The sequence below is a fragment of the Heteronotia binoei genome, chromosome 1 (assembly GCF_032191835.1).
Source record: "Heteronotia binoei isolate CCM8104 ecotype False Entrance Well chromosome 1, APGP_CSIRO_Hbin_v1, whole genome shotgun sequence".
NCBI lineage: Eukaryota > Metazoa > Chordata > Lepidosauria > Squamata > Gekkonidae > Heteronotia > Heteronotia binoei.
In genome coordinates this window covers 267,246,775-267,265,715 of record NC_083223.1, presented here as the reverse complement: position 1 = coordinate 267,265,715, position 18,941 = coordinate 267,246,775, and the positions used below count along the sequence as shown (strand labels likewise).

The 18,941-nt window shown below is 51.7% G+C and overlaps 1 protein-coding gene across 1 annotated transcript in view; it reads right to left on the bottom strand.

Annotated features, from left to right (window-relative positions):
* KCNN3 (potassium calcium-activated channel subfamily N member 3) overlaps positions 1–18,941 on the bottom strand; it is a 220,184-nt gene that overhangs the window by 2,513 nt on the left and 198,730 nt on the right. The window contains exons 6-7 of the mRNA XM_060255425.1: positions 15,394–15,521; positions 9,844–9,913 (exon numbers count right to left, since the gene is read on the bottom strand). Coding sequence (XP_060111408.1) covers positions 9,844–9,913; positions 15,394–15,521 — 198 coding nt within the window. The remainder of the gene's footprint in view (positions 1–9,843; positions 9,914–15,393; positions 15,522–18,941) is intronic.

Sequence of the window (18,941 nt, the reverse complement as noted above, 5' to 3'; positions counted from 1 at the left end):
GGGGCCTAATAGGAGCCCTCCAAGGGCCTGATTTGACCCCAGGGCTGCATGTTTGACACCCCTGTCCTGAGGACTAGAAACTTGCTTGGGAACGTGCTTTTCTGCAAGGCAGCTCAGCTTAACCGAACATTCCAACCCAACAGGTGGGGGGCAGGGAACGAACATATGAAGCTGCCTTCTACTGAATCAGACCCTGGGTCCATCGAAGTCAGTATCGTCTACTCAGACTGGCAGCGGCTCTCCAGGGTCTCAAGCTGTGGTTTTCCACGCCTATTTCCCTGGACCCTTTTTTTAGTGGAGATGCCAGGGATTGAACCTGGGAGCTTCTGCTTCCCAAGCAGCTGCTCTGCCGCTGAGCCACTGTCCCTCGCCTACGTTCAGGCCGGAGCAGATGCATCCAACATCCTTTCTGTTGTTTTCTCCACATGATTTCCCTGGACACGGCAAGCCCTGATTACTTTGCGGAACAGCCTCTCCCGCACCTGAATGAACCACCATGGTGAGGCGGGTGGCGGGCCCTCCATAAAACCCCATGGAGACTGGCAACAGAGGAGGAACGGGGGGCATATTTTGTTAAAACTTGTTTGTGTGCCAGTAGGGAGAGGGAGGAGAGAATGGTCAGCAAAGAAGGAAGCCACTGAGAGCCTGAATAAAGAAGCCAGCTGCTTAACAGGCACGGTGAGTAACAGGGTTTTGCGCCAGGCAAAAAAAAACCCAGGACAGCTCTCCCCCTCTTCCCGAGAACAGAGCAGCGAGCCAAGGCTGTGGATGCTGGGAAAGAGGTGGAAGGGATCCAGCAGACAGAAAGAGCTTTGGAGTTGGGGGGGGGGGGGGTCTGAAAAGTTTCACCCCAACACTCCCATTTGTGGATGCTCCAGATTTTTTCCACCCCACTGCGCCCAGACAAGGAAAAGACAGGCCCTGCGATGCGAAAACGGGCCCCAAAGAAACAGTCACCTATTGTGAATGTAGCTCGCCCCTCCACCCCAGTGCCCCCCTTTCTCTGCAGGCTGGTTTGAGCGAGAAAGAGAACATGATTGCTTAGATCCACAGGGTTGCCTGGCAACCAAACGCTGAGGGAAGCCCTATCGGAGAGCGCTGGATCACGCAATCCCCCACCCTAGCAAAGAAAAACCCCCACCACCAATTTCAGCGGGATAATGCACAGAGATGTTAGCGTTTATGGTTGGGGAAAAGTGGGCGGGCTTGCGCAGATCACAAAAGCCACACCAGAGGGCCACCCATAGATGAGCGGCAGGGTTTCTATGGGGTTGCGGGAGACACCCTGGCGAAGCAGGAAAATGGCACGCTGGAAATCGTACAGAAGGAAAAACGACCCTGCCAACGCACACAAATAAAGCCGTATGATTGAGCATGCTCCAAGTCGCGAGGACGGATGAGAAGCATTGAAAGGGGGTCGGTTGCGGGGAGGGGGACAGAAGGCGACGGGAAATTTGCTGGCTCCAATCCTTGGAAGCTCACAGAACCCTGGAGGTTTGGGGAGGGGAACTTTCCGAATTATTTGCCCCAACCAACCCAGCACACTAGCTGTGTGGCTTCTTCTGCACCCACTTTCTTTACTCTGCTCGGATTTCATGTTCGTTCATTGGAAAGATATCGATCTTGTACCCTAGTACAGCGAGAGCCCCGTGGCGCAGAGTGGTAAAGCCGCAGTCCTGCAGCCCAAGCTCTGCTCACGACCAGAGTTCAATCTCGGCGGAAGCTTGGTTCAGGAAGCTGGCTCGAGGTTGACTCAGCCTTCTATCCTTCCAAGGTTGGTAAAAGGAGTAACCGGCTTGCTGGGGGGAAAGTGTAGATGACTGGGGAAGGCCATGGCAAACCACCCCGTAAAAAGTCTGCTGTGAAAACGTCATGATGTGACGTCACCCCCATGGGTCAGTAATGACTCGGTGCTCGCACAGGGGACTGCCTTTACCTTTTTAATGTCACCAAAGTATGATAGCCCCAGGTTAGTCCTTTTAGCTTCTAGGGCCGGCTCAGGAGTCACGTGTGACTCTTTCACACATATTGTGTGGCTCTCGAAGCCCCGACCACCTCATCGGCTGGCTTGGAGAAGGCATTTGTCTCTTTAAATCACTTCTCCAAGCCAATCCAGCCAGCAGCTTGGAGAATGCATTCAAAGTTAAAATTGTTTTCATTCTTCCTCTCCCTCCCCCATCTATTTGCCTTCCTTCCTTCCTTCCCTCCCACCCTCCCTTCTCTCAAACATCTGATGTTCCTGTCTTCTGATGACGACAACTGCAGATTTATACCCTGCCCTTCTCTCTGAATCAGAGTCTCAGAGCGGCTTACAATCTCCTATATCTTCTCCCCCCATAGCAGATACCCTGTGAGGTGGGTGGGGCTGAGAGAGCTCAGACAGAAGCTGCCCTTTCAAGGACAACTCCTGAGAGAGCTATGGATGACCCAAGGCCATTCCAGTAGGTGCAAGTGGAGGAGTGGGGAATCAAACCCGGTTCTCCCAGATAAGAGTCCACACACTTAACCACCACACCAAGCTGGGTCCCTGATGTTTATTCTATGTGGCTCTTACATTAAGCAAAGTTTGGCCAACCCTGTGCTAGGGAAAGCTCAGGCTCTAATCTGGTGAGTGGGTTGGATTCCCCTCCCAACGAGGCCTGCTGGAGTGACTAGGCTGACCCAAGGCCATTCCAGCAGGTGCAAGTGGAAGAGTGGGGAATCAAACCTGGTTCTCCCAGATAAGAGTCCGCACACTTAACCACTACACCAAACTGGCTCTCCCAGCAGCTGCCCTTTCAAGGACAACCTCTGCCAGAACTATGGCTGACCCAAGGCCATGCGAGCAGGTGCAAGTGGAGGAGTGGGGAATCAAACCCGGTTCTCCCAGATAAGAGTCCGCACACTTAACCACTACACCAAACTGGCTCAGGGTTGCCCTGAAAGGTAGCCCTGCTCCTTAACTGTAAGTGGTTTGGGTGGCTGCAGCCTGTTTTGCTTTATGGACCTCCAGCGGAGACAACCTTTAGCTAAAAGAGGAGGGACATTTAAAACGAGGTTTGTCACAGTGATCAGTTATTTGAAGAAGTCAGTTGGGAAATATGTCCTCTGTTTTGCTTTTTGAAATACGGCAACCCCAACACGGAAAACATTTTTTTTTTTGTCGTTTCTCGTGTAATATGCATGAGCCCTGTCCAATTCGGTTCAGTTGTCAGATCTCTTTGCTTCGTTTCGATTTATTTCTTCTTTTACAGATTTTTATTTGTACGGGCCGTTCCTCTGGACACAAATCAAAGGCACGATAGAAAATGAACGCTTGAGAAAAGCTCAAATGAATTGTGTGTTGCCCGGCCAGACGGTGCTTGTTCTGTGTCGTGCGCCCCCGTCTCTCCCGAAAGAGACAGGAGATGAAAAGGCCTCGGTCTGAAACCTTTTATTTTCTGGAGAGCACAGTCAAGCTGGAGTGAGCTTCCTGGATCAGGTGAAGTGCCGCCATTAATGTAGGAATCTTTGGGATCCATTTGTCATTATAAGGGGGATTCCTCTATTATGCCCTGGGCCAGGTTGGCACAAGCCAGGGCTTTTTTTGTAGCAGGAACTCCTTTGCATATTAGGCAACACCCCTCTCATGTAGCCAATCCTCCAAGAGTTTACAGGGCTCATAGTACAGGGCCTACTGTAAGCTCCAGGAGGATTGGCTACATCGGGGTGTGTGTGGTCTAAGAGGGCTTTTTTGTAGCAGGAACTGATTTGCATATTAGGCCACACCTCCCCGATGGAGCCAATCCTACGCGGGCTTACGGGACTCTTTGTACAGGGCCTATTGTAAGCTCTCGACGGATTGGCTACATCAGGGGCTGTGGCCTAATATGCAAAGCAGTTCCTGCTACAAAAAAAGGCCTGATTTTCCCCATAAGACACAACAGAGGTCCATCAGTGGCTATTAGCCACAGTGTATGTGTGTATATAACATTTTTTGCCACTGTGTGACACAGAGGGTTGGACTTGATGGGCCGTTGGCCTGATCCAACATGGCTTCTCTTATGTTCTTATGTTCTTAGACATTCGGTCCTAGACTGTGCCCCCTCACTCCTTCAGATCCTAGGCAGCGGCTGTTTTTCCATGTGAAATCTTAGGGTGGAGCTTCCAGTAGGCCCTGTACGAAGAGCCCTGAAAGCTCGTGGAGGATTGGCTACATCAGGGCTGTGTGGCCCAGGGATGGAATTCTAGCAGGAGCTCCTTTGCATATTAAGCCACACCCTCCTGATGCAGCCAATCCTCCTGGAGTTTAGAGGAGGCCCTGTATGAAGAGCCCTGCAAGCTCTTGAAGGATTGGCTACGTCAGGGGTGTGCGGCCCAGGGATGGAATTCTAGGAGGAGCTCCTTTGCATATTAAGCCACACCCTCCTGATGCAGCCAATCCTCCTGGAGCTTCCAGTAGGCCCTGTATGAAGAGCCCTGCAAGCTCTTGGAGGATTGGCTACACCAGGGGTGTGCGGCCTAAGATGCAAAGGAGTTCCTGCTATAAAACACGCCCTGGCCCAGGTCTTGTCGAATCCTGAGAACTAAGCAGGGCCAGCTGGTTAGAGCCAGTGTGGTGTAGTGGTTAAAGGCAGAGGATTCTCATCTGGAGAACGGGGTTCGATTCCCCACTCCTCCTCCGCATGCAGCCAGCCGGGTGACCTTGGGCCAGTCCCAGTTCTCTCAGAACTCAATCAGCCCCACCCACCTCCCAAGGCGCCTGTTGTGGGGAGAGGAAGGGAAGAGAAAAGCTCCAGACAAAAGAACATAAGTGAAGCCACGTTGGATCAGGCCAGCGGCCCACCCAGTCCAAAACTCAGGGTCACGCCAAAAAGGACCAGGAGGAGACCAGGATCTGCCCCAGACAGAGAGTTCCAATAAAGGCTGTGGCCAATAGCCACTGATGGACCTCTGCTCCAGATGTTGATCCAATCCCTTCTTGAAGATGGCTATGCCTGCAGCTGCCCCCACCTCCTGTGGCAGTGAAGTCCACGTTAATCACCCTTTGGGTGAAGAAGGACCTCCTTTTATCCGTTCTAACCCGACTGCTCAGCAATTTCATCGAATGCCCACGAGTTCTTGTATTGTGAGAAAGGGAGAAAAGCCCTTCTTTCTCTGCCTTCTCCATCCCATGCATAATCTTGCAAACCTCTATCACAGTCACCCTTCCGTCGACGTTTCTCCAAGCTAAAGAGCCCCAAGCGCTTTAACCTTCCTTCATAGGGAAAGTGTTCCAAACCTTTAACCGGGGTGACATGATAGAGGTTTACAAGATAATGCATGGGATGGAGAAAGTAGAGAAAGAAGTACTTTTCTCCCTTTCTCACAATACAAGAACTCGTGGGCATTCGATGAAATTGCTGAGCAGACAAGTTAAAACGGATAGAAGGAAGTACTTCTTCACCCAAAGGGTGATTAACATGTGGAATTCACTGCCGCAGGAGGTGGTGGCGGCCACAAGCATAGCCACCTTCAAGAGGGGTTTAGATAAAAATATGGAGCAGAGGGCCATCAGTGGCTATTAGCCACAGTGTGTGTGTATATATAAAATTTTTTGCCACTGTGTGACACAGAGTGTTGGACTAGATGGGCCATTGGCCTGATCCAACATGGCTTCTCTTATGTTCTTAACCATTCTAGTCGCCCTTTTCTGCACTTTTTCCAATGCCATAATATCTTTTTTTTGAGAGGCGGTGGCCAGAACGGTACCCAGTATTCCAAACGAGGCTGCACCACTGATTCACACAGGGGCGTTACAACACAGGGGCTTTGCAGCTGTGGAAACCTAGCAGCCGAACCGCTCTGCTCGGAAACGGTTCTTCCAGCACCGAGATGTGCCGGGTGGGGTTTCGGCACCAGACGAAGACGCATTTCTCCCTTCCGGCTGTCTGCAAAACGTTCCTCCCGGTGGATTTTGTCCGGCGGGCGGGGCGGTCGTTTCATGGTTACGAGCCTGCTGCGTTTGCTGTAAGCGAGTCGATCGGTTATTTAACCGATGCCTGGGTTTTTAATTATTACGGCTCTGCTCTGTTTGCTTTCGCTGTTACGGCCCAGCTGTCTTCCAGATCGGTTTTCGACGCTGGGTCTCCTGGTCGCTTGTCAGCTGCCTCCTCTGGAAACATCTTTAAATGCTGCTGTCGGGGACACTCGCAGTCGTTTGTTTCTAGTGGCACAGGGGCCGGGGGGGGGAGGGGTTGTGCCCTGACCAGGAGGGTCCAGGGGAGCCGGATCTCATCAGATTTTGGAAGCGAAGCAGGGTCGGTTCAGGTCGGCACTTGGGATGGGAGACCACCAAGGAAGTCCAGGGTTGCCATGCAGAGGCAGGTGTCGGCGAACCACCTCTGAACCAGTTCAGGGGTGTGTGGCCTAATATGCAAAGGAGCTCCTGCTAGAATTCCACCCCTCTTTAGGACTGTAGCGGTGAAATGGGCAGAAGGGGAGGCAGGGCTCCTCTGCTCAGCTACGAGGCTGCCTCCCCTTGTCAGGCGAAAGGGGAGGTGCGGTACCTCTGCCTTGCTCTGCAGCCTGGTTGCTAGCAGGCCACGGGCTGGTACCGCACCACGGCCCAGGCTCTTATCTGGGAGAACCGGGTTTGATTCCCCCACTCCTCCAGTTGCAGCTGCTGGAATGGCCTTGGGTCAGCCAGAGCTCTGGCAGAGGCTGTCCTTGAAAGGGCAGCTGCTGTGAGAGCCCTCTCCAGCCCCACCCACCTCACAGGGTGTCTGTTGTGGGGGAGGAAGGGAAAGGAGATTGTGAGCCGCTCTCAGCTCTACCCTCTTCTTGAAAGGGCAGCTGCTGTGAGAGCCCTCTCAGCTCTACCCTCCTCACAGGGTGTCTGTTGTGGGGGAAGAAGATATAGGAGATTGTAGGCCGCTCTGACACTCTGTCCTGAAAGGGCAGCTTCTGGGAGAGCTCTCTCAGCCCCACCCACCTCACAGGGTGTCTGTTGTGGGGGAGGAAGGGAAAGGAGATTGTGAGCCGCTCTGAGACTTTGAGCGGAGGGCGGAATATCAATCCAATGTCTTCTTCAGTTCAGGGCAAAGCTGCTGTGGCTGGATGCCCGAAGGAAAAGGAAAGGTCCCCTGTGCAAGCACCAGTCATTTCCGACTCTGGAGTGACGTTGCTTTCACAACGTTTTCACGGCAGACTTTTTACGGGGTGGCTTGCCATTGCCTTCCCCAGTCATCTACGCTTCCCCCCAGCAAGCTGGGTACTCATTTTACCCACCTCGGAAGGATGGAAGGCTGAGTCAACCTCGAGCTGGCTACCTGATAATCCAGCTTCCGCTGGGGATCGAACTTTAACACTCTGCACCTTGGGTGCCCAAAACCCTTGCACAAATACCTGCGGTGGCTCCCCTAGACCTGTTCTGCTAACAGTTGTACCTTCCTCCACTGCAAGAGCCCCTTGCCTCAGTGCAAAGCTCACATGGGAAGAAAAAGCAGCCGTAAGTGGTCCAGATTGGCGAGTATTCCTGTATCTGATCCATTTGACCTGAGAGCCTTTGTACTAGGACAACAGGTGCAAGTGGAGGAGTGGGGAATCAAACCCGGTTCTCCCAGATAAGAGTCCACACACTTAACCGCCACACCAAGCTGGCTCCCTGATGTTTATTCTATGTGGCTCTTACGTTAAGCAAAGTTTGGCCAACCCTGTGCTAGGGAAAGCTCAGGCTCTAATCTGGTGAGTGGGTTGGATTCCCCTCCCAACGAGGCCTGCTGGAGTGACTTGGCTGACCCAAGGCCATTCCAGCAGGTGCAAGTGGAAGAGTGGGGAATCAAACCTGGTTCTCCCAGATAAGAGTCCGCACACTTAACCACTACACCAAACTGGCTCTCCCAGCAGCTGCCCTTTCAAGGACAACCTCTGCCAGAGCTATGGCTGACCCAAGGCCATTCCAGCAGCTGCAAGTGGAGGAGTGGGGAATCAAACCCGGTTCTCCCAGATAAGAGTCCGCACACTTAACCACTACACCAAACTGGCAGAGACAGAACAGCAGATTAGCATACAAGTAGGCCTCATTTTGGGCAGGAGCTCATAGGAGTGGCACTCCGGAACCTCTAAATTGTATTGTGCTCTTTCTTTCTTAATAAAGGTAGTCCCCTGTACAAGCATCAGTCATTTCCAACTCTGGGGTGACGCTGCTTTCAACGTTTTCATGGCAGACACGTTTTATGGGGTGGTTTGCTATTGCCTTCCCCAGTCATCTATGTTTCCCCCCCAGCAAGCTGAGTACTCCTTTTACCGACCTCGGAAGGATGGAAGGCTGAGTCAACCTGGATCAAACTCAGGCCATGAGCAGAGCTTGGGACTGCAGCACTGCAGCTTTAACACTCTGCGCCACGGGTCTCTTGCTGTACTAGGGTGCAAGATCGATACCTTTCCAATGAACAAACACAAAATCTGAGCAGAGTCAAGAAAGTGGGCGTGGCTAAAGATGGAAGAATCCACACGGGCACAGCGAAACTAAGCGTGAGGATACCGAAGGCAGGCGAAGGGCTTTGTTTAAATCCGTCCACCATTTTAAAGACTCTGTACCCATTTCCCTTTAGGACCAGGGGTGGAATTCTAGCAGGAGCTCCTTTGCATATTAGGCCACACCCCGCTGATGTAGCCAATCCTCCAGAGCTTACAAAAAAAGAGCCTTGCATGCTCTTGGAGGACTGGCTACAACAGGGGTGTGTGGCCTAATATGCAAAGGAGCTCCTTGCTAGAATTCCACCCCTGTTTAGGACTATAACCTGAGCGACCCTACGTCAAGGGCAGGGGAAGAGACGGAGAGGGAGAGAGGAATCAGAACAGGATGCAGAAAGGAGAAAGGGGGGGGAGAGGAAAGGATGCTGGGGGAAATTAATAAAACTGCTCTTGTAGATTTAATCATTTTTGTTTTTTTAAAAAAAAACTGGTCGGACTGTTAATTGATTCCAGCCTCCTTAATAGGATTTCCCGCTGTCACTGCTTCTGTTCCCTGCAATTACGTTGTCCTTTCTGTTGTTTTCGACGGGGAGAGCTTATTTGGAAGCCGCTCTGATGATCTGAGTTTGGAGGAACGGAGAGGCCAAAATCTTTTAATGGGCAAGGAGGGGGAGGAGGAGGAGTGGCGGAGAGCCACAAACTGTCCCGTTGTGCCTTTTTTGACTTTACAATATGAGTGCCGGGACTTCGTTCCCTCCTCCTCGCGATGGATTTTTATAAGGACGGACCGGGGGCGAGCTGGGGTGGGGGAGATTAGGCGGCAGTGGAGAGATGAGGAAAAGCTTGCAGAGATCGCCGTAGAATAATCCCAGATTTGTAGGTTGCGGAGAGAAGGGAAGAACAGACGGCTGCGGGGGGGGGGGGGGCGGGGAAAACCTTTCCAGATGCTGTCAGTTACGGGGCGGGGAAAACCTTTCCAGTTGCTGTCAGTTACGCTGAAAGACTAACAGCTAGTTCCTCCGCAAGCAGAAAGCTAACACTGCAGGCAAGAGGCTGTGCAGAGAATGTTGCTTCCTGAAGGGCTAGTTTTCTTTTACTAAGGTGCTTTTTTAAATTACAGGGGAGAATCATTCACCAATGCTATCCCCAGGGGGTTTTTTTTTGTACCGGGAACTCCTTTAGGCCACACACCCCTGATGTAGCCAGTCCCCCGAGAGCGTACAGTAGGCCCTGTACTAAGTAGGCCCTGTAAGCTCTCGGAGGATTGGCTATATCGGGGGGGTGTAGCCTAATAGGCAAAGGAGTTCCTGCTACTAAAACCCCCCCTGGTTATCCTCCCGCCCTACAGTGGAAAGTGGTACACTCTGTTCTACCACATCGGGACTCTACCACTGCTTTTTTACACAGACATGGGGGGGAAATGATTACCTTGGAAAGATCAACCAGGGTGTTGGCTTGATCGCTCAGCTTCCTCTGCTCCATCTTCACGCTCCTTAACCTGGAAAGGGGGCAAAAAAACCACAGTCGGCTTTCAGAGTGCTGGGGTCAATAGGCCATCCTCTATTATCTCCACCCTCAGGTTTGGAATTCATCCTTCCTCTTGAATAGTTGAATGGTTTCCTTCAATGAGGGCCAGGACTTTAACAAGTACAGCATGGCCATGGAACTCCAGTGCCAGCTGGCAGAAAAACTCACCCATGAGCCCTTCCCACCACCCCCTGAAACATCTGACAGGGTTTTTGAAGGCTGCCCTAAAGCATGAAGCATCCAGAACACATGAAGCTGCCTTCTTCTCAGTCAGCTCCTTGGCCCATCGAGAACATAAGACCATAAAAGAAGCCATATTGGATCAGGTCAATGGCCCATCCAGGCCAACACTCTGTGTCACACAGTGGCCAAAACACAGGGGCCATCAGGAGGTCCACTATCGGGGCCAGAACTCCAGAAGCCCTTCCACTCTTGCCCCCCAAGCACCAAGAATCCAGAGCATCACTGTCCCAGACATTAACCACAAGAGAAGCCATGCTGGATCAGGCCAGTGCCCCATCCAGGTCAACGTTCTGGGTCACACAGTGGCCAAAACCCAGGTGCCATCAGGAGGTCCACCAGCAGGGCCACAAGCCCTCGCACTGTTACCACCCCCAAGCACTAGACCATCACTGCCCCAGACAGAGTGCTCCATCTATACTTTGCGGCTAAGAGCCCACTCAAGGACCTCTGCTCCATCTATTTATCCAATCCCCCCTTGAAGCTTTCTGTGCCTGTATCTGTCACTGCTTCCTGTGGCAGTGAATTCCATGTATTGATCACCTTTTGGGTGAAGAAGGGCTTCCTTTGATCTGTTCTCCACCTCCTGCTCATTAATTTCACGGAGCGTCCACGAGGTCTCGTATGGTGAGGAAGGGAGGAAAATCCTTCTTTCTCTGCCTTCTCTATCCCAGGCATAATCTTACAACCCTCTATCATGCCAAGGCCAGTCATGTCCACGCTGACTGGCAGAGCTCTCCAGGGTCTCTGGTGGTGGGGGGGGGGGGGTCTTTTACATAGACTTAGCCTTTCAACCGGGGTCCTGGGGACCGAACCTGGGACCTTCTGCACGCTCAGCAGGTACTCTCCTCTTAGCCCCAGGGGACAATCCTGTCCCCTCTTCGTTTTACAGGTGAGGAAATCGTCCTGTCACACCTGAGGAAGCAGAGACCGCCTGCTGAGTCCCTGTGGGAGGTGTTCAGCTGCCTTGCGCTGAATCAGATCCTCAGTCCATCAAAGTCAATATTGTCTACTCAGATTGGCAGCAGCTCTCCAGGGACTCAGTCGGAGGTCTTTCACATCACCTGCTGCCCGGTGCTTTCATTGGAGACGCCGAGGATTGAACAGGGAGCCTTCTGCAGGCCAAGCAGAGGCTCTGCCACTAAGACATGGGCCCTCCCCTTGAAAACACTCATAAAGTTGCCTTATGCTTAATTAGACCACTAATCCATTGAGAGCAGGGTGGTCAAACGGCAGCTCAGAAGCCACATGTGACTCTTTCACACATATTGTGTGACTCTGGAGAGCCCTCTCCAGCCCCACCCACCTCACAGGGTGTCTGTTGTGGGGGAGGAAGGGAAAGGAGATTGTGAGCCACTCTGAGACTCTTCGGAGTGGAGGGCGGGATATAAATCCAATATCTTCATCTACCTCACAGGGTGTCTGTTGTGGGGGAGGAAGGTAAAGGAGATTGTGAGCCACTCTGAGACTCTTCGGAGTGGAGGGCGGGATGTAAATCCAATATCTTCATCTACCTCACAGGGTGTCTGTTGTGGGGGAGGAAGGGAAAGGAGATTGTGAGCCGCTCTGAGACTCTTCGGAGTGGAGGGCGGGATATAAATCCAATATCTTCTTCTTCTTCTCCTCGAAGTTCCCACTGCCCTGTCAGCTGGCTTGGAGAAGGCATTTCTCTCTGGCTTGGAGAATAGAGTTAAAATTGCTTTCTTTCTACCTCTACCTCCCCTATCTATTTTCCTTCCTTCCTTCCTGTCTGTCTTGCAGCTCTCAGACATCTGACATTCATGTCTTGTGGCTCTCAAACATCTGAGGTTTTTTATGTGGCTCTTATATTAAACTAGTCTGGCACTCCAGAGGAACAAGTTGACCACTATGTGAGACAGGATGCTGGACTAGATGGGCAACTGGTCTGATCCACCAGGGCTCTTTTTAGGTTCTTATGAGGGGAAGGCCTCAGCCTCTCTGCCCTGTTGTTGGCCCTCCAGAGGAACTGGTTGAGGCCACTGTGTGAGGCAGGAGGCTGGACTAGATGGACCCTCACTGGTCTGATCCAGCAGGGCTCTTCTGATGTTCTTATGAGGGGAAGGCCTCAGCCTCTCTGCCCTGTTGTTGGCCCTCCAGAGGAACTGGTTGAACTTTGTCACTACTCATGTTGCTTGCTTTTTACAGGTTGCGATCCAAATCAGAGAGGCTTTTACTCATGCATAGCCTACTGCTATTTTATGTCATTTAACTTTTGCTGGTTTTTTCTAAGGTTTTATTATATTCTATAGTGTCACTGTTGGTTTTAAAGTATACTGTATTTTTGTATTAATGCCAATAAAGGTCTAAGGTATGGTATGGTTGAAGCCACTGTGTGAGGCAGGATGCTGGACTGGATGGACCCTCACTGGTCTGATCCAGCAGGGCTCTTCTGAAGCTCTTACGAGGGGAAGGCCTCAGCCTCTCTGCCCTGTTGTTGGCCCTCCAGAGGAACCGGATGAGGCCACCGTGTGAGACAGGATGCTGGACTAGATGGACCTTCACTGGTCTGATCCAGCAGGGCTCTTCTGATGTTCTTATGAGGGGAAGGCCTTGTCCTCTCAGCCCTGTTGTTGGCCCTCCAGAGGAAATGGTTGAGGCCACTGTGTGAGAAAGGATGCTGGACTAGATGGACCCTCACTGGTCTGATCCAGCAGGGCTCTTCTGATGTTCTTCTGAGGGGAAGGCCTCCGCCTCTCTGCCCTGTTGTTGGCTCTTCAGAGGAATTGGTTAAGGCCACTGTGTAAGGCAGAATGCTGGACTGGATGGACCCTCACTGATCTGATCCAGCAGGGCTCTTCTGTTGTTCTTATGAGGGGAAGGTCTCAGCCTTTGTGTCCTGTTGTTGGCCCTCCAGAAGAACTGGTTGAGACCACTGTGTGAGACAGGATGCTGGACTAGATGGACCCTCACTGGTCTGATCCGGCAGGGCTCTTCCGACGCTCTTATGAGGGGAAGGCCTCGGCCTCTCTGCCCTGTTGTTGGCCCTCCAGAGGAATTGGTTGAGGCCACTGTATGAGACAGGATACTGGACTGGATGGACCCTCACTGGTCTGATCCAGCAGGGCTCTTCTGATGTTCTTATGAGGGAAAGGCCTCAGCCTCTCTGCCCTGTTGTTGGCCCTCCAGAGGAACTGGTTGAGGCCACTGTGTGAGACAGGATGCTGGACTGGATGGACCCTCACTGGTCTGATCCAGCAGGGCTCTTCTGATGTTCTCATGACAGGGATGAAACTGGAGACCTAGCAGGCCAAGCTGCGAGCGAGACACCTCAACCAGCCACCCTCTGGCAACTGATGCTTGACCTTGACTTCTCAACACCACCTTTATGTGCAGCTATTACTTTCTTATAGAGCCTTTCTATATTTTGATGGCTGCTCACCACCGCCAACACTGTTCACAGGGAGAAGAGCAAATCATTAGCACAAACGTCTTCTCCATAAAAGCGAGGCACTGGGGCACGCAGCCCTGGAACAGTGGCTGAAACGCCATGGAGAGGGAAAACAGGAAGAGTTTTCTGCAGCATCCTCAAAGAAAACAGCTTTGGGGGTGTCATGATCTGAGGCCTAGTGCAGCCTAGAGGGCAAGGAGAAGCCTGCCTAGGAGTTGCTGGTGGGCATACATCTCCCAGAGTCCCTTCTGTCCCTCCGATTGGGTGAAGAGGTTTTGGAGGGAAAACTAGCCAAAGAGGGGTGGGACCTGGGAGGAAAGCGTAAAAGGCCTGGCTGGAAAGGAAGGGTGTTCTCTCTGGAAAAGGCTGCAGGAGAGGAGGCAGCAGGAGAGATCCCTTACTCAAGGGATGAGTTTTGGCAATAGAGGCAGGGAATGTCTAGTCCAGGGGTGGCCATATTGACATCTGGGAGCCACATGTGGCTCTTTCACACACATTGTGTGGCTCACAAAGCCCCCATTCACACCGTCGGCTGGCTTGGAGAAGGCATTTCACTCTTGAAATCACTTCTGTAAGCCAAGCCAGCCAGTGGCTTGCAGAGTGCATTTAAAGTTAGTTGCTTTCTTTCCACCCCTCCATTTTCCTTCCTTCCCTCCCTTCCCTTCTTGTCTTGCAGCTCTCAAACATCTGACGTTCATTCTATGTGGCTCTTATATTAAACAAGTTTGGCCACCTAGTCAGATGCGTCAGGATTTTTATTTATTTTCACCAGCCTTTACTGTATATATGTTTCACTTTTGCACTAGAAGTTTTTTTTAGTGCCCACCTATAGTTTGACACTGTAAATAAACTGTTAAGAGAACATAAGGGAAGCCATGTTGGATCAGGCCAATGGCCCATCCAGTCCAGCACTCTGTGTCACACAGAGGCTAAAAAAACCAGGTGCCATTAGGAGGTCCATCAGTGGGGACAGGACACTAGAAGTCCTCACACTGTTGGCCCTCCCAAGCACCAACATAAGAACATAAGAGAAGCCATGTTGGATCAGGCCAATGGCCCATCCAGTCCAACACTCTGTGTCACACAGTGGCCAATATATGTGTGTATACACACACACACACACATATATATATATACACTGTGGCTAATAGCCACTGACGGACCTCTGCTCCATATTTTTATTCAATCCCCTCTTGAAGCTGTCTATGCTGGTAGCTGCCACCACCTCCTGTGGCAGTGAATTCCACGTGTTAATCACCCTTTGAGTGAAGAAGGACTTCCTTTTATCCATTTTAACCTGACTTCTCATCAATTTCATCGAATGCCCACGAGTTCTTGTATTGTGAGAAAGGGAGAAAAGGACTTCTTTTTTCTACTTTCTCCATCCCACGCATAATCTTGTAAACCTCTATCATTAATACCAAGAAACCAAGAACACAGAGCATCACTGCCCCAGACAGAGAGTTCCAACTATATCCTGTGGCTAATAGCCACTGATGGACCTCTGCTCCAGATGCTGATTCAATTCCCTCTTGAAGCCATCTCTGCATGTCGTTGCCACCACCTCCTGTGGTAGTGAATTTGCATGCAGTACACGTACTCCGCCACCGAGCTATGGCCTCCCCTCTGGGTATTAAGCTGCCTCGCAACTGACTCATACTTCAGATCCCCCTCGCCTGTATTGCCAGCTCTGGCCACCAGCAGCCATCCCACGCGGCAGGCTGAGACCTTTCCCGACTCTGCTACCTCCGAAGTCTGTCAAGCAGAGGCGCCCATGCGGAAGAAAACGGGACCCCGCTTACTGGTGAATGGCTTGGAGGAACTTCCTCTGGTGCTTCCGGACTTTGGCGTGGTCGATCTTCTTCAGCAATTTGGTGTGTTTGTAGATAAGCCAGGTTTCCCGCAGGACGTTGGCGGCAGCGTTTTTGATCTGCAAGCAGAAACCAGAGAGCCCGCCCCGTTAGGAGGGGTTGTTAGCTGCCACCCACTTGCATGGAGAAGGGCGAGTCCCCCAGCTCCACTCCCCACAAGACCCTCTGTGGACAAGCTACAGCTAACAGCCACCAAGAGACCTTGCTATCTTGGGATCACCCAGACCAGTGTTCACTAGTGTCCTGATCACACTGGCGGACCTCCTGATGGCACCTGGGTTTTTTGGCCACTGTGTGACACAGAGTGTTGGACTGGATGGGCAACTGGCCTGATCTAACATGGCTTCTCTTATGTTCTTATGGCCACTGTGTGACACAGAGTGTTGGACTGGAGGGGCCATTGGCCTGATCCAACATGGCTTCTCTTATGTTCTTATGGCCACTGTGTGACATAGAGTGTTGGACTGGATGGGCCACTGGCCTGATCCAACAGGGCTTCTCTTATGTTCTTATGGCCACTGTGTGACACAGAGTGTTGGACTGGATGGGCCACTGGCCTGATCCAGCATGGCTTCTCTTATATTCTTATGGCCACTGTGTGACACAGAGTGCTGGACTGGATGGGCTATTGGCCTGACCCAACATGGCTTCTCTTATGTTTCTTATGGCCATTGTGTGACACAGAGTGTTGGACTGGATGGGCCACTGGCCTGACACGACATGGCTTCTCTTATGTTCTTACGGCCACTGTGTGACACAGAGTGATGGACTGGATGGGCCACTGGCCTGACCCAACATGGTTTCTCTTATGTTCTTATGGCCACTGTGTGACACAGAGTGTTGGACTGGATGGGCCATTGGCCTGATCCAACATGGCTTCTCTTATGTTCTTATGGCCACTGTGTGACATAGAGTGTTGGACTGGATGGGCCACTGGCCTGATCCAACATGACTTCTCTTATGTTCTTATGGCCACTGTGTGACACAGAGTGTTGGACTGGATGGGCCACTGGCGTGATCCAGCATGGCTTCTCTTATGTTCTTATGGCCACTGTGTGACACAGAGTGTTGGACTGGATGGGCCATTGGCCTGACCCAACATGACTTCTCTTATGTTCTTATGGCCACTGTGTGACACAGAGTGTTGGACTGGATGGGCCACTGGCCTGACACGACATGGCTTCTCTTATGTTCTTACGGCCACTGTGTGACACAGAGTGATGGACTGGATGGGCCACTGGTCTGATCCAACATGGTTTCTCTTATGTTCTTATGGCCACTGTGTGACACAGAGTGTTGGACTGGATCGGCCACTGGCCTGACCCAACATGGCATCTCTTATGTTCTTATGGGAGGGATGACGGCTCAGTGGTAGAGCATCTGCTTGGTAAGCAGAAGGTCCCAGGTTCAACCGCCGGCATCTCCAACTAAAAAAGGTCCAGGCAAATAGGCTTGGGAAACCTCAGCTTGAGACCCTGGAGAGCCACTGCCAGTCTGAGTAGACAATACTGACTTTGATGGATCGAGGGTCTGATTCAGTATTAGGCAGCTTCATATGTTCCCCAAGAAGGGAATCCTTTATCATGTCTGACAATTCTTTGTCTTAAGATTCCAAGAGAGCATCACTGCTCAATACCTACTTGGGTGCATCCAGTTTCCAGCACCAGCATATCAGTTGTCTCTTGACAATTGCAAGGAGGACATACAAGGTGAAAAAGACCTCCTCCATGTCCCCATAAGAACATCAGAGAAGCCATGTTGGATCAGGCCAATTGCCCATCCAGTCCACATTCTGTGTTACACAGTGGCCAAAAAAACCCCAGCTGCCATCGGGAGGTCCACCAATGGGGCCAAGACACTAGATGACCTCCCACTGTGTCACCCCCAACACCAAGGCCCCCAAACACCTAGCCATTGAAAATCAACAGAAGAAGGAGAAGGAGGAGGAGGAGAAGAAGGGAAGGAGGAGGAGGAGGTGGTGGTTGGATTTGCACCCCACCCTTCACTACCTGAAGGAGTCTCAAAGTGGCTTACAATCTGTTTTCCCTTCCCCTCCCCACAACAGACCGTGAGAGAGCTCTGCCAGAAACTGCTCTTGTTAGGAACAGCTTTGCGAGGCCATTCCAGCAGGTGCAAGCAGAGGAGGGGGGAATCAAACCCGGTCCTCCCAGAGTCCTCGCACTTAACCCCTGCAACAAACTGGCTCTCTTCTTGGGCATCTCTCAATTCCCACATTCGAGCAGGGAGCCCACCACTAACCGAGACCAAGAGAAAGAAAAGGAGGCAGTTTCCACTAAGGTGCCACCTCTTTCTGTTTCCCCTGTCTGGGCCTGTCTCCGTTGTGGGGCTAGCAAGCAAGGAGCTCCAGCTGAGACTGCTCAGTCCAGCACCGGATGGTGGCAGCGTTGGGATGTGGGAGTTGCTGCAGCTGGGGAGAACTCCAAGACAAGACAGGGATTGAATAAACATATCTTGGTTTTAAGGGGGCTTCAAGAGGGGATTGGATTGACATATGGAGCAGAGGTCCATCAGTGGTTCTTAGCCATAGCGTATTGTTGGAACTCTCTGTCTAGGGCAGTGATGCTCTGTATTCTTGGTGCTTGGGAGGGCTTCTAGTGTCCTGGCCCCACTAGTGGACCTCCTGACAGCACTTGGGGTATTTTGGCCACTGTGTGACCCACAGCATTGGACTGGATGGGCCATTAGCCTGATCCAGCATGGCTTCTCTTATGTTCTTATAGCCAGCTTCAAGAGGGGATTGGATAAACATATGGATCAGAGGTCCATCAGTGGCTCTTAGCCACAGCGTATTGTTGGAACTCTCTGTCTGGGACAGTGACGCTCTGTATTCTTGGTGCTTGGGGGGGCACATTGGGAGGGCTTCTAGCATCCTGACCCCACTGGTGGACCTCCTGATGGCACCTGGTTTTTCGGCCACTGTGTGACACAGAATGTTGGACTGGATGGGCCATTGGCCTGACCCAAGATGGCTTCTCTTATGTTCTTATGGCCACTGTGTGACACAGAGTGTTGGACTGGATCGGCCATTGGCCTGATCCAACATGGCTTCTCTTATGTTCTTATAGCCAGCTTCAAGAGGGGATTGGATAAACATATGGATCAGAGGTCCATCGGTGGCTCTTAGCCACAGTGTATTGTTGGAACTCTCTGTCTGGGACAGTGACGCTCTGTATTCTTGGTGCTTGGGGGGGGGCACATTGGGAGGGCTTCTAGCATCCTGACCCCACTGGTGGACCTCCTGATGGCACCTGGGTTTTTTGGCCACTGTGTGACACAGAGTGTTGGGCTGAATGGGCCACTGGCCTGATCCAACATGGCTTCCCTTATGTTCTTAGGCATGCAAAAAACAACAACAACAGTGTGACAAAAACCTTAAAACCTTACTAGGACATATGAGGGCCACCTATCATTTTTCCTTGTTCCTGCAAGAAAGGCAATGGTGCAACCATCCACCAGCT